Source organism: Tachysurus fulvidraco, chromosome 5 (assembly GCF_022655615.1).
Source record: "Tachysurus fulvidraco isolate hzauxx_2018 chromosome 5, HZAU_PFXX_2.0, whole genome shotgun sequence".
In the NCBI taxonomy this organism is placed as follows: domain Eukaryota; kingdom Metazoa; phylum Chordata; class Actinopteri; order Siluriformes; family Bagridae; genus Tachysurus; species Tachysurus fulvidraco.
Window position 1 is genome coordinate 25,241,541 of NC_062522.1, and position 16,057 is coordinate 25,257,597.

The window sequence follows — 16,057 nt, forward strand, 5'->3', positions numbered from 1 at the left end:
CAGAGTATGGCCCCAATAGATAAAATCCTCATGAGACTGGCTTGTTGCAAGAAGAGGATTCAAAGATTGGACCTTTTATAGACAGAGCCAGGAAGAATCATACTCGCAATACACTTACAATAAGGAGGGAGTTTGTGGAAAATGTTTAAAAGAAAAGGATTAATGGCATGGATAGTGGTCCCTTAAACTTTTGGGGATTTAGTGCTTGAGTTGTGTAATTTATTTGCCTGGCAGATGTCAGTTTGCCTGCAAATGTCATGTTCTGGCATTAAAATTAATTTAATAATGAATTTTATTTCAAATTTGCATTCCTTGTATAAAACCTGACTGTATTTCTTCAGTAATTCAGTAAAATCCTGATTTTACCCTTTCTGCAAAAAATGTAAGCTATAATGTCAGTCATTACTAATTGAAATGATAGGTCACCAAATATGTATCTAACAAAGGGTCTTTAGCAGGCTTTGGAAATGTTATTAGACATTATGTCATGGAGAGTGGCAAAACACCCTGATAAATAAGGTCCCTTAACAAACATTAAAAGAAATTTGTCCTGATCTATTAAAATACTTTTTAAATTGGTGTTCTAAAATCAAAAATGGAAAGTTCCTTATCACAAATGGCTTTAAACGTTTCATCAACACGTCTGAAGTATTATTTTGTTTACAGAATATGCACTTCTGTTGACATAAAGGTCTGTTTTTGTATTATTTTGTATTCTTAATTTCAAGTTTAAAGCAATTAATTTCTGATAATTTATTGTTTAGATTCCAGTTATTCCATTTTATATATATTTTTTAAATCTGGATGTTTATATTTCTATATATTAATTATCACCAAACCTTTAAGATAATCTAGATAGCTATGAGTCAGTTAAAGATGTTTTAATAAGAACAAGAATGATGTCTATCCTAATATCTGGCACATTATTAAAATCCTCACCTAGAATAACAACATAATTATCTACCAAACCCGTTTCTAAAACATCATCAAGAGTTTCTTCTTTTTTAAATACAGTACAAATATATTTTGTCTTTTGTCTAGTCAAATTTTGATTAGCAGTGTTATTTTGATTACCAAAGTAAAAGTACAAGAACAAACTTGGTTTCAGAAGTCATCAATATCAACAAACATCAATAGTCTGTAAATTAAAAAAAAATCATTATCCATTAAAACAATATCCTTGTAATAACACAACTAAATTTACAACATTCACGATTTTAACAAAATATCCACTCTCACTGCCATCTTGCCAGTTCCTTCCCCATTTAAAGAGTGATGCCAAATCAACATGGCTGAGCATACAGTGAACCGTGTGAATATAGTGCAAATTTTGAATTAATTTATAGCAGTATTGTCTTTAAATTAGTTTCTTTACAGACTCACAACCTTTTAAATCCATAACACTGACCATACTAATGGCTGTTTTGCCATTAATAATTATCAAAAGTAATTATCAACATTATTTCTTTAACATTAGCATAAGCTATTCACTGTTGTCTACATTTCTTGCTGTACTGCAGATTCAGTCCAAAATATTGCATAATTTTTTTTAAGTTCATGTTGTTGTTGTTTTTTTTAAAACCTGCTTTGTGCATTAAACATGAGGTGGGGTATGACATTATTACAGATTTTAATTATTAATATTATTACAGCAATTTACCACTCAATCAAGGAGCTGCAAATCCCTTACTGAACATAATTTTTTGATAATTTTTCAGAATATTACAATTGTCACAAGCATAAAAACAGGGGCTCACCATATTTACAGTCACCTTATTAGTTTTTCAAATCATTCATAGTTCCAAAAAAACTAAGAAAATTCAACATTTATTATGCAAAGATTCAATTCAATTGAGATTTTAAGAGAACTGCTTCCTTATTTTTCTGCCAGAAATTGCACCAATACCATAATCAACAAGTGTGTATCCCCTAACTTATGAATGAACTAGTAAAGAACCTCTGTAATCAGACTTTTAAAGTCATCAATGTGGCCTACAGTACTGGTGTGCGTATACATGTTGAACAGGTGATTCTGAGTACTAAGGTCTATGTACAATTGAGTAATCATTTATATATTCCTAAATATATAAATTATAATATAAATATTTGAAACTAATTTGATTCATAGATGCTAAATGTTATATATTATGATAAGCATATTTAAAAGTTGGATATATTCATTTTTAGAGGAAGACAGAAAATGAATGCAATCATTGTGAAACTATGGAGAAACTATGGAAAATGCGTGGTTCACAGATCTCTCATTATGGGCCTAACTTGAGTGACCAACTGCTATAAAGCAGAGGCCATTTTTAGTAAAATGTTACAACATCTAATAAAGCATCTGTGTTGCTTATGCATTTGAAACGGCCATTATCAGCATGGGTAAAAAGAAAATTCATTCTCCAGGGTCCTGGACCAGTATTTATTCTAAACCGTCCCTGCCATATTGTACACAAAATGTACTGGTGTATTCAGAGGTAATTTCTTCACAATGTTACAGTCACAATGTTTTCTGTGTTTAGATCCTTTTCACAAGTTCTATTTCATGAAGTGATATAAAATCTTAATAATAACAATACTTTATTTATAAAGCACTTTTAAAATAGCCACAGTTGACACAAAGTGCTGTACACCATTAAATACAGATAATGAAATAAATAAATAATAAATAAAATAAAAGCAATAATAATTCATGTTTGTTTAAAAGCCAGCTGATAAAAATGTTTTAATTCGGTTTTCATGGAAACAGTGGGCACCTGTCTAATGTGTGGAGGCAAGTGAACCTGACAAACAGAAAAAGTTCTGTTTTGTTAAATAGGACATTGTAAAACAGGGCCACAAATACCCACAAGCTATTAAAAATATTAAAATGTGGTGGCTGACTGTGTCAAACGCAGCAGGTCTAGCAGGATGAGGATTACAAAGTCACCAGCATCAGACGCAATGAGGATGTCATTAAAAACGCAGACAAAGCTGTCTCTGTGCTTTGCAATGTTTTAAATCCGGATTGGAAATCCTCCAGGATGTTGTGTTTGTCCAAAAAATTGTTCAATTGTATATATACACAATATATACTTAATATATAAACAATATATAAAACAATATATAAAACTTTCTAAAACCTTAGAAAGAAAGGGCGGCCTTTCAGGTACATAGTATATAGTACGGTAATGTGTTTGATTAATGAATTGTTGTCACATGAACACAATAATATGAGTGTGTGTACTCACTTCTCTGAGATAGTTTTGTTCAGTGTGTTTTGTGATACAATGTACACAGAGGTACTGCAGCATTTGAGCATCAGGTGGCTTAGTTTGTACCTAACTGTAAACCATATTCTCCACAGGTTTGTAAAAGTTCCTTGATTCTTATTTCTATGAATACTTAAAATAATAGAAGAACTCTGTATATCTAGCTGACAGGTGCCTTTTTATTAAAATACATTCTCCTATCCCAGCTTATTAAGCAGAGACAACTATAAGTAAGTATAAGTCTGAAACAATTTTTATTTTCTTTCTGTTTTTTTTGTAGTTTTGTTTGGTGAAACTAGTTGTGCAGCAATTAGACTTAAAACACTGAGGTTCTCCACTGTATAATTGACCTACATTTATAATTGCAAACACAAGAGACACGTCTTCATCTCTGTCAGGGGCAGCATCTTTCTACCCACCCAGTTGTACCTTAGCAAACGCAATGAACTGTGGGAGTGGTAGTTCCTGCAAATTCTTGTAAAATATATAAAGAAGAGTTTTCACCCTTTTTCAGTTTTATTGCTTTCAGAATTTGAAACAATGTTCGTGTGAACATTCGTGTTAATCTCGAAGCTGTTTCTCCTCCCCACACGCTTTAAACAATTTTTAAAGACTATTCTGTATAGTCTGTGGAGAAAATACTTCCGGTGTAAAAGTGCGCTGTCAGTGTGAGGCTAGTGTTGGAAACCGGAAATGTAGACAACGGGTGGGAACCGGTTAAAGTATGAAAGCAATTATTCAAAGAGTCGTTAAAGCGAGTGTAACAGGTAAGAACATAGTCTGTGCTAGACATGTTGTGCAGTAATGACAGATGTCCTTTCTGACTTCATTCATATAACAATAATAATAGTAACTTTTAGAGACACAACAAAAAATAAACAAAAGCAAAAAATGGTCACAGATCCCTGAGCGCTCAATATGTGTAGTGGTCTAGAGTGTAGTCTGGTTTGTAGTCTGGTTTGTAGTCTGGTTTGTAGTCTGGTTTGTAGTCTGGTTTGTAGTCTAGATTGCAGTGGTCTAGATTGCAGTGGTCTAGATTGCAGTGGTCTAGATTGCAGTAGTGATCAGTGGTCATTTTTGTTTAATAAATTGTGTGTCTGAAACAGTTGGGGAGAACCACATCAGTTCCATTGGGAGAGGCATTTGTGTTTTTCTTGGGATTTCAACGCAGGATACACAGAAGGATGTAGATTACATGTAAGTGTTGGTATATATTTAACTTTTTCTATTTTTGTCCCCCACTGTTTATACATTTTTTATACATAATTAAACACACACAGACACACACACACACACAAAATATATATATATATATATATATATATATATATATATATATATATATATATATATATATATATATATATATGTGTGTGTGTGTGTGTGTGTGTGTGTGTGTGTGTGTGTGTATGTATGTATGTATGTATGTATGTATAGCCATGGCCGAACGTTTTGAGAATGACAAATATTAATTTTCACAAAGTCTGCAAAAAAAAACAAAACCCCAAAAACAAAAGATGAGCCATTCTCTTGTTAACACAGTTGAGAGTGGTCACTCTGTCATGCTGATTAAGTTAGAATAACAGACTGGAAGCTTTGAAATTAGGGTGGTGCTTAAAATAATTACTCTTCCTTTGTTAACCAAGATTATCTGAAAGGAAACATGTGCAAGGATATTGCTTCTAGTAAGATTTCACCAAAATCAACTGTTTATGGGATCATCAGGAACTTCAATCAGAATCAGGTTTATTGGCAAAGTGTGTTGACACACACAAGGAATTTCGTTCCAGCTGTTTGTGACTCTCAAAAGTACAGACATAAATAACACTATACAGTACTTTTAGCTTGGGATATACAAGACAAAACAGTCTATAAAAGACAATACAGATGATGTGAGACAATATAGACACTACGAGTATTAAATATGAATACAGAATATATGACTGATCAGTTATGTACATAAAGTGTGAGAAGTGCATAGGAGTGCAAATAACAATATTGTGCAATATTTTGCTTTTTTGTACAATATGCAGCAGCATTAGTGTGTGTAATATACAGATGATGTGATGACTGACAGTTCTGATAATGCAGTACTTATAGATATGAAGCAGGGAATATAATTATGGTGAGTTGTTAATCAGGGTGATTGTCTGATTACATCAGTTTTCAGTTCTATAGTGAGTTTTAGCAGTTTGGAATGGAGAATTTCTGGAATTATAGTATTAAAACTGAAAACTGAAGTCAACAAAGAGAATCCGGGTGTATGTCCCTGGGCAGTCAGGATGTTGCAGAATGTAATGCAGCCCAATGTTGACTGGATCGTCCACTGTTCTGTTTGCTCGGTAGGCAAACAGAACAGTGGACGATCCAGTCAACATTGGTTCAGCTGTTCAAAGGTCTTCTGTAGTTTGTGATGTCTTGCAGGCCTTTCCACACTGTTGCAGGATTTTTAGCTGAAAACCTGCTTTTCAGCTTTGCAGAGTAGCTTCTTTTGGCTATTTTGAACTCTGTTGTCAGTAGGTTCCTGGACTGGTTATACAGGGCTATGTGGCATCTTCCTTGGCATTTTGAAGTTTTTTCAGTTTGGCTGTGAATCGTGGCTTGTTGCAGAATTTGCAGAAGGTTTTGGATGGTGCAGACACGTCTTCACAAAAACTGATGTAAGATGTCAGTGTCAGTCAGTTCATTAAGGCTGTCAGTTCCAGCCTCATACAGCCTGCCTGTATGTTGGAATAAGATGAACCAAGCAGTGATCGGAGTTCCCTAAGGCTGCCCAAAGATCCGGTGTATTTATGCTAATATGCTGTGTATATTTTGGAAGTTCAAATGTTAGTTTTGCTTTGTTAAAGTCTCCAAAGATAATAAAAAACCCGGATATTTGGTTTGCCAGGTTTTGCAGTGCATCACTCACGTTGGCCTGCGGTGGGATGTAAACTCTGATCAGAATAAATGAGGCAAATCCACACGGTGAATAAAAGGGTTTATATGAACAGTGATTCCAAGTTTGGGCTGCAGTATTTATTCAGCACTGTGACATCTATATATCAACATACGTTAATGTAAAAGCAGATTCTTCTGCCTTTCATTTTACACGATAGCTCCGTTACGCGATCCACTTGGTGTAAGTGGAAGCCTGAGAAAAGTAATCCACTGTCTGGGATTGAGTGACTGAGCCAAGTTTCAGTAAAACAGAGAACAGCAGAGCATGCAAAGTGTTTGATTGTTCCGTTGAGAAGAATCAGTTTGTCCATTTTGTTTGGCAATAAGCGGAGGTTCCCCAGGTGAATCGACGGTAGCGCAGTTCTAAATCCCGTCTGTCGTAGCTTCACTAGCACACCTGCACACTTCCCTTGCCGGCGTCTCCTCCGTGTATCATAGAGAGAAGCTGCTCCTATAACTAAGAGTTCCAAAAACTTTCAAGTTTGTAAAAACTGGTGAAAAAGTGTCTGGAGTGAACTGCCTGATGTTAAGCAGTTTTAGGGTAACCAAACACACAGACAGTAAACAAAAAGAAAGAAAGTAAGAGAGTTGTGCCGAGGCTGCCATCTATGGCGCCATCAAGTAGAGATGTTCAGTTGTTGTAAAGAAGGCTTCAGGATGCCCCAAAATGTCAAGCAAATTCCAGGACCATCTAATGAGGTTGATTCAGCTGCAGGATCAGGACCAGTTGTGCAGAGCTTATTTAGGAATAGAACAGGCAGGTTGTGAGTGCATCTGCATGCAAAGTGAGGCAAAGACTTTTGGATGATGGCCTGGTATCAAGAAGGGCTGCAAAGAAGCTACTTCTCTTCAGGAAAAACATCAGGAACAGACTGATCTTGTACCAGAGGTACAGGGATTAGACTGATGAGGACTGGGGTAACAACATTTTCTCTGATAAATCCACTTGCCACTTGTTTGGAGAACAAAAAGTGAGCTCTACCATCAGTCCTGTGTCATGCCAACAGTAAAGCATCCTGAGACCATTCATGTGTGGGTTTGCTTCTCAGTCAAGGAAGTAGACTAAAGAACACAGTCATGAATAAAAAATGGTACAAAAACATCTTCAGAGACAACTTCTCCCGATCATCCAAGACCAGTTTGGTGATGAGCAATGCCTTTTCATCATGATGGAGCACCTTGCCATAAAGCAAAAGTAATAACTAAGTGACTCAGGGAACAAAACATTGAAATTTTTGGTACATGGCCAAGAAACTCCCCATACCATAATCCCATTGAGACCTTGTGGTCAATCCTCAAGAGGTGGATGGGCAAATAAAACCCAAAAAGTCTGATAAACTCCAAGCATTGATTGTGCAAGAATGGCTTGGCATCAGGATATGGCCCAGAAGTTAATTGCCAGCATGTCAGGGTGAATTTCAGAGGTCTTGTGTCTGAAAAGAAGAGCCAATACTGCAAATATTTACTCTGCATAAGCCTAATGTGATTGTCAATAAAAGCCTTTGAAACTTACTGTATGAAATGCTTGTAATTATACTTCAGTAAGCCATAGTAACAACTGACAAAAAGATCACTTAAGCAGCAGACTTTGTGAAAATGAATAGTTGTCATTGTCAAAACTTTTGGCCATGGCTGTAGGTATGTGTGTAATCTTTTGTATGTCTTTGTATGTTATTATCAGGGTTCGTAAGATCCTGAATCTGCGTTTATTTGAGGATGAGAATGGCTGCAAATGGAACCGCAATGTAATGGACAAAGGCTTTGAAGTGTTGTGTGTGAGCCAGTTCACACTGCAGTGTACTCTCAAAGGAAACAAGCCTGACTTCCATTTAGCAATGCCCGCTGATCTTGCTCAGCCCTTCTACCACAACATTCTGGAGCAGTTAAGGATGGCATACAAACCAGAACTTATCAAAGGTGAGAAGTAATAAATCACCTAGTAAATATTTTTTTCTTCTTCACTTTTAATTGATCATCAGCATAATATAAGCTGCATGGAAATAATCTTTTGTATTCCAATTGAAATGAGACTAAAGGAGATCACGTACCGATTATGTTGTTGTAGATGGCCAGTTTGGTGCCTACATGCAAGTACACATTCAGAATGATGGACCTGTCACCATTTATTTGGAATCTCCTGCTACTCGCATTGACACCAAACAGGTATTATTCCTTGCCTTGGGGATTAAAACATACTAAATAATTTTAATCAACATGTTGCTAATACAGTGGTGTGAAAGTGTTGGCCCCCTTCCTGATTTTTTTTATTTTTTGCATGTTTGTTACACTTCAATCATTTCAGATCATCAAACAAATTGAAATATTAGTCAAATATAACAAGTAAACAACATGCAGTTTTTAAATGATTTTTATTATTAAGGGAAAACAAAATCCAAACCTACATGGACCTGTGTGAAAAAGTGTTTGCCCCTAAACCTAATAACTGGTTGGGCCACCCTTAGCAGCAAGAACTGTAATCAACGTTTGCGATAACTTGCAATGAGTCTGTTACAGCACTGTGGAGGAATTTTGGTCTACTTATCTTTGCAGAATTGTTGTAATTCAGCCACATTGGTGGGTTTGAGCATGAACCACCTTTTTAACATCATGCCACAGCATCTCAATAGGATTCAGATCAGGACTTTGACTTGGCCACTCCAAAGTCTTCATTTTGTTTTTCTTCAGCCATTCACAGGTGGACTTACTGGTGTGTTTTGGATCATTGTCCTGCTGTAGAACCCAAGTTTGCTGCAGCTTGAGGTCACGAACAGATGATCGCACAATGTCCTTCAGGATTTTTTGGTAGACAGCAGAATTCGTGTTTCCATTTATCACAGCAAGTCTTCCAGGTCTCGAAGCAGCAAAACAGCCCCAGACCATCATAATTTTTACCGCCATATTTTACTGCTGGTACAGTATGATGTTCTTTTTCTGAAATGCAGTGTTACCTTTACGGCAGATGTAACGTGACACCCACCTTCCAAAAAGTTCAACTTTTGTCTCGTCAGTCCACAGAGTATTTCCCCAAAAGTCTTGGGGATCATGTTGTTCAAGATGTTTTCTGGCAAATCTGAGATGAGCCTTTATGCTCTTTTTGCTCAGCAGCGGTTTTTGTTTTGGAACTCCCTTTCTCAGTCTCTTTTTTTATAGTGGAGTCATGAACACCGACCATAACTGAGGCAAGTGAGGCCTGCAGTTCTTTGGATATTGTTGTGGGGTCTTTTGTGACATCTTGGATGATTTGTCACTGCGCTATCAGGGTAATTTTGGTCGGCCGGCCACTCCTGGGAAGGTTCTGATGGATCACAATTACTTTCTTTCTCATTTGTTCCTGAATTTCTTTGGATCTCGGCATGATGTGTAGCTTTTGAGGATCTTTTGGTCTACTTCACTTTGTCAGTCAGGTCTTATTTAAGTGATTTGTTGATTGTGAACAGGTGTAGTGGCAGTAATCAGGCCTGGGTGTGGCTAGAGAAATTAAACTCAGGTGTGATAAAGCACAGTTATGTTTTAACAGGGGGGCAAACACTTTTTCACACAGGGCCATGTAAGTTTGGATTTTGTTTTCCCTTAATAATAAACACCTTCATTTAAAAACTGCCCGCTGTGTTTACTTGTTATCTATGACTAATATTTATATTTGTTTGATGATCTGAAACATTAAAGTGTGACAAACATGCAAAAAAAAAAAATCAAGACTTACCAATATTTTTGACAACTATCAATACAAAGAAGAATAACATGATTGTTCTGTGTGTCTCTTGCAGTAGATATAAATATCAGTATCTCTGTCTAAACTGTATCTCACCACATCTAGCGCCACCTACTGAGTCATGTCGATTTTCACATCAGTCCCTCAGCCTAGTATTTAATTCTCATGTCACTTCTGACCTCATTTACATTGATTAAATTAACTCTGTTAATAATCCAATAATTCCAAAAAAAATTTTAATGATTAATAATTTGTTGCAGTTTATGATTTGTGTTTATTCTCCTAATATTTTCAAATTTTTCTGAATCTTCAACAAACATTTAAAAAGAAAAGAATTATCAGCACCATTCCTGTCTTTAACAGACCTGCAGTCTCATGTATTGTATTAATCATGTGTGTGTAGTTTTGTTTAATTTGTGCATATCTATGTATAGAATGTAATTTATAAAGATCCTGTGCTTGGGAATGTGTGTATAGTTACGCACACTCCTGACCATGTGTATGTAGAGACCTCTAGTGGAAGAAAAGTAAAATTACAGGTATAATTCCAAGCCGCTCTCATCCCACTTACTGTAAATCATATCAGTTATTTGTGTTATTGAGTGAATAGTGATTTTGATGCTCACAAGGTTCAGACAATTAACACGTGTTGTTAAGAAGTGCAGTAACTTTTTACTGAAATTAGCTTCTCTTTTTAGAAATTCTGTTCTGTCTACAGCAAACAGTAACATAAGCAGCTTAATGGGGAAGTTGTTAAGAATATTTGGTCATTTCTTTAACGAGCCTTAATGTAAATAAGCACAAGCAGAGCAACAGAAATTATGTAGGATTTATTAATATCCATTGTGTATAGCTGTGGATATACACATGAAACATAATACTTCAGCTATGTATGATGGTTGTTAACATCGTTAAATCTCATATGCAGTCTCATAGTTGTAAAAGCTGTAAAATCCAGTCACAGTAATTAATTATGTCTAGTTACTGTAATGTGAGCGATAAAGTCACATCAGTAACTACTACAAACACCACAAGCACCACACCTGCTGCTGCTAGTGAAGGAATATTGACTGAGATTAAGTTAGTTTTAGGTTTTATGTGCTAAACTTTACACAATGAAGGAAAACATCTAAATGAAACATATAGAGTAAATACACACAGCAGTTAACACTGGTCATGACTGAGTACATTTACAGTTTTTAAATAAAATAATTTGTCTATTAAACACTTCACCACACAGGTTTGCACATCTATTCTGTAGTATGAGCTTAAAAAACAGTTTAACAATCTCTGTGTAAATCTATTTCAAATGTATTTATCTGTATTGTTTTTATATGAATATGCAGTATATTGATTACAAATTTGTATAGAAATATAATTTGAATCACTTTTAAACACTATAAATATTAATAACAGCTGTTATAACAGGGTGGATAAGTAACATTGTTTAACTAAAGTGTCAGTTCAGAGCTCTTTTATAGAAATGATTTCTGTCTACATTCACTGTTGCAGAGAAACATTTAAAAAAGTAAAATAATGTCTTATATAAATGACCTGCCAACATCTAGCTATGTATGTATAATTCTATCTATGTATGTATTGTTCTAGCTATGTATGTATAATTCTGTATAATCACATACAAAAAAAAAAATAATAATAATCAAGTCAAATACACCTGAATGTTGTGTAAAAGGACATTAGTTTACGTGCACCAAAGTACCATGCAGTTGTGTGTACTAGTATGCCTGAATAGATAAAAAAAAACATTGGTTAAAATGAATTATATATCAAAAAATCCTGTGAAGAAACAACATCTAATAAGAAACACTGTGTTTGTAACAGTGGTCAGTGTTAAAATTGAACTGAACTTTCTCACACTGAACAATGTTCAAGAGAGCAGAAAGCAAATGTTGCACTAATAAATAAGTCAGTTATACTGTAGTCACTTGTGTAAAAATACCAGGAATTGGTCTGTAGTGGTTATACCATCTGTAGAGATAATGCTATGTGGAGAGAAGGTTTCCTGTGTAAAACTGTAACACAAACTAATTAAAGTACACGCATAATATATAATGAAGCAACAAAATTTTAACTAACACAAATTGCAGTGGTAAATTACAGAGACTTACATTTCATTTCAACAGAAGTAACAAAGCATGTGATGTCTCATTTTTATATCCTGCAAAGCATAAAACTCTTTCTCTTCTCTTTCTGGAGATTTCCTCATTACCTCATTGCTGGTCTGAGGGAATGGTCTTAGATACGTTATACAGTACAGTGTTGTATATGTGGAGTCAAGGATTGTCTTTAGTGCACTTTAATTTACGAATTGTGCCTAGGGGTGAAGGAGTGTGTGAATGTGTGTGCATGAAGAACTGTTAAAGACTGGCATCAAGGAATGAACTATATCTTAATAATTCAACATTTACCAGTAATATAAACTTCTTTTACCTGTTTAGAAAAGAAAAGAGACTGTCATAAAAAGGACATGTAAAAATCAGCAGAACTTTAATGAAACTGTGTGTTAGTTCAGATCCACTTGTTTATAATCTCTATTAACTTTAGCAGGCATTCTTGGGGGAGGGTTGGCACTTCCTCCATTTTCAGTAATATAAAGAAGGAACTCAGGTTTAGATGTTGGATATTGTCTGTACCAGTGCAGGTAGTTTACTGAAACACTGCTTTTGTATCTACAGGACAAAGTGACATCATCACCGTCATCAACGACATCTACAACTGTACAAGGAGTGAAAAGTGTTATAGAGAAGAAAACATAATGTTGTAACCTTTACATAATAAAGCCAGAACTACTTAAGCAAGACTCGTTTTCTGCCTTTTCTTAACACACACAATAAATTAATCCCTAATTCAACACATAATATATTTGAAACAACCAAAATTCTAAACTCCCTAGTGAAAGCCACAGACACATGAATATAACACTGAACATGATGACTGGTTTTAGCTGAATGAAAATATTCTCTCTGTATCTGTTAACATTATTAAGCTTTGCCCACAGCATCACATGACAGTGTCACTAATGTTACTGACAGACTGTAGATTCTTACTGAAACATCCTGACTTTACATTGAGCATCAAATGTCATTAACACAAAATATAATAATAATATTGAAAATTAATCTTTCTATTCTGTAAAAGTCTAATCACTGTTAAAGTCATCAGAAAAAGCCATGATAATGTATAATAGTCATGATAAATATTATAGTAAATCTGTAGTATTAAAAGCATAATTTTGGTGATTTATTTATTGACCTTCTAAAAACAAATCTTGTTCTTTTAATAATTTTTAATACAGCAACCAAAGTAAAGAGTTAACCTTCTGGCCACTATAATTAACCCTTAAAGGGGTGTGTTAAATTTATTTTTATACACAATTACCGGTATTAAAATAGCTCAAATACTTAATTAGACTTTCATTGAGTAATCCTTTAAAATAAACCATTATGAAAGCTGTTAACATCTTTCATAACATTCTTCACATTGGTTGGTATTTGTTCAGAGAAATATTTTATGTCTCATAAACATTGATGCTTTAAGGACCAGTTCATAAATAACAGTGTATTATTTAAAAATGTTATAGAATAATGTATGGCATTTTTACTACAGTATGTTTGTAGTGATGTGGCTAATTTGGGCTTTACTGTACCCAAACAACAACAACGATAGAGTTTATTATTGGTCCAGAAATGATGCTTGATCTTGTAAACATGTAAATAGCTCCATCTTGTGAGAAAAGCATGGCTCTGCTCTGTAGTCTATAAAATACTGAAAATATCTTATATATATTCCATCAACAGTAATATGTATTATTCTTAAAAGGCCATGAATTATGTATTTTATAAATAAGGTAAAAAATTATATATTATCATATTATATATGAAACACTACATTTGGAGTGTAAAGTGACAAAGAAATGAAATGAAGAACATGGTCACAACAAAACAAGCAGAAATTGTATTCCCTGCAAGTGAATAAAAAAGTGACCCTGTTATAATCACCATTAATTGGTGAGCCAAAAGAGAACAAAAGAGGTGAACTATCTACTATTAAAAGCAGCACACTGGTCACTTGGTTTGCTGTTAGCATGTAAGTCTGTTGTTTGTTAGTAGCTTGTTCTCCCTTAATTCCACACTTATACTAGCTCCTTGTATGAGAACAGGTAAGCCTGTGTGTGCATCTGTATTCCACCTAGGAATGTATTCCATGTAGGATTTTTTGAATCTATTTTAAACTAGATTTATTCCCTCATGAGTAAACCAGAGGCAACAGTTACATGGAATAAAACCTTTCAGATGACATGAGGAAGAAAGTTTCCTGGTGACTAACAAAGCATATCAATCTAATCTTTAATAAATACATCAAATACAAGAATCCTCATCTTTTTGAGCTGTTTAATGTAAAGTTTGCAAATTCGAACAGATGATGAAACTGGTGTTTTAATGAGGTGGTGCTGGAAGTGATGAGATGTTTGTGATGGAGATTTTTACTAAGAAGCTGTTTATGAAGATCTGACCTTCTGTGTGCAGGACTAGAAGTTGGATTTGACTAGAAATTGTTATTACTAGAGATTGTTTGTATAAACTTATTAGAGGGTCCCAATGAGCTGGAGATGAGTTGGCTCATAAACATACTGTATCTCAGTAGACCTTGGTAACGGTAAGATTATCCGCGCTTGAAGATTGACTATGGGATCTCCCGAGGATATGTGCACCTTTGAAGCTGTTATCTTCACCTTGAATACATGATTGTCTCTGAGCGTGAGAGATCTAGTTAAATTTATTAGAGGTAATAGTAAAATTATGTTGTTGGTTGTCTCTGTGTGGAAAGGGCTGTAAAGACAGGATTTAGACCGGGATCTGTTGACAGGTCAGTGACCTGGATGGGCATCTAGTGCATGGATTAGAGAAAAAAAATAAAGTAAAGCACGGCACTAATCTGGAATTAGGTGCTACAGGTGTCTTGCTTGCAAGGTTTAAGAAACCTGCTGCTAAGGGCTGACGAGCTTGGCATAGACTCTCCAGAGAGCAAAGCAGGTTAGGGGAAAAGAGAAGAAAAAGAGGCCAAAATAGATAAGTACAGATAGAGACTAAGACAAAATAGGCTTTCTGACAAAGAGACTGTCAACATTAAACTAAGATAGTCATGAGCAACAGTAAATTTAGTAGCAAACACAGAGTGTCACTGGACTTAATGTGAATTTTATGAGCACTAATTATGATCCTGATTCACAACTAATGTTGTGCACGACGGAGTGTGTCTTTCCTGATGGCAGCAGTTTTAGCCTGAAACAGTTAGACTCACTGAAAAAGTATATAGTCCTAATTGAAAAAGATAATGGCAGGAATAAGAAGAAGAAGAAGACCAGGGTAAATGTAAACTGGTCAGCTTTTCACATGTGGAAATCAGAGGCATCAAAAAGGGTAGAGAAAACCACAATCTAATCCAAAGAGATTATCTCCACAAAACATACAGAATGAAGCTGAAAGCTCACTAAGTCTCCAGTGTCTTAAGTCTCAAAGGTCTGGAGGCGACTGCACCACAGCCACAACCAATACCGGCGTATGACCCACTAGCACCAGCTCCTGACTCAACAGCAAGACCTCGGCTTTACTCAGATCTGCCTACTCAGGAAGGTCCGTGCACACCACCAGTCACAGCACGCATGCTCCGCCAAGTACAACAAAGGTGGATTAGATTCACCTGTCAGCGGTGATGAGGAGGAGGAATTTGCAGTCCTTTCTGATAACTAAATGACAAGATCACAATGCCCATGGTGGAAGTATGCGGGACGTAATGATCACTGATGTCAGTACACCTCTTATGAACACTGAAGGACAATGTACATGCTCATGATTACCTCCCTGACACGAGCAAAGGTCTGAGGGAGGGAAATGTTCGGGGTGAGGTTTTGCCCACCTTACTGAACTGTGGTGACTACTCCAATAAAGGGGCTGATATTGTGTGAATCAAGTGTGACCGGCCTGATGAACAGTGCAGGGCACTCAAAAAATGACAATTAAAGAAATTCCCCTTTACAGTAATCTCATAACTGCGAGATGCATGTTAAAGCACTGAAGGTGAAAATGGACATGATTATAATGTGCAAAGCAACGGAGAAAAGTTTTCCTTT

At 35.5% G+C, this 16,057-nt stretch overlaps 1 protein-coding gene across 1 annotated transcript; it reads left to right on the forward strand.

Annotated features, from left to right (window-relative positions):
• Positions 1–3,909: 3,909 nt before the first annotated feature.
• Positions 3,910–12,727, forward strand: dtd1 (D-aminoacyl-tRNA deacylase 1). Its single transcript, XM_027146324.2, has 5 exons — positions 3,910–4,021; positions 4,361–4,451; positions 7,876–8,111; positions 8,260–8,357; positions 12,603–12,727. Exons 1-5 carry the CDS (start codon positions 3,979–3,981, stop codon positions 12,681–12,683), a joined length of 549 nt encoding a protein of 182 aa, XP_027002125.2. The 5' UTR covers positions 3,910–3,978; the 3' UTR covers positions 12,684–12,727.
• Positions 12,728–16,057: the final 3,330 nt, after the last annotated feature.

Excerpts from the sequence above, each read along its gene's own strand:
- dtd1 (XM_027146324.2), top strand. The coding sequence starts at position 3,979 with ATGAAAGCAATTATTCAAAGAGTCGTTAAAGCGAGTGTAACAG. Across the intron at positions 4,022-4,360 it reads CGTTAAAGCGAGTGTAACAG|TTGGGGAGAACCACATCAGT; the intron begins GTAAGAACATAG and ends TGTCTGAAACAG. Across the intron at positions 4,452-7,875 it reads CAGAAGGATGTAGATTACAT|GGTTCGTAAGATCCTGAATC; the intron begins GTAAGTGTTGGT and ends TGTTATTATCAG.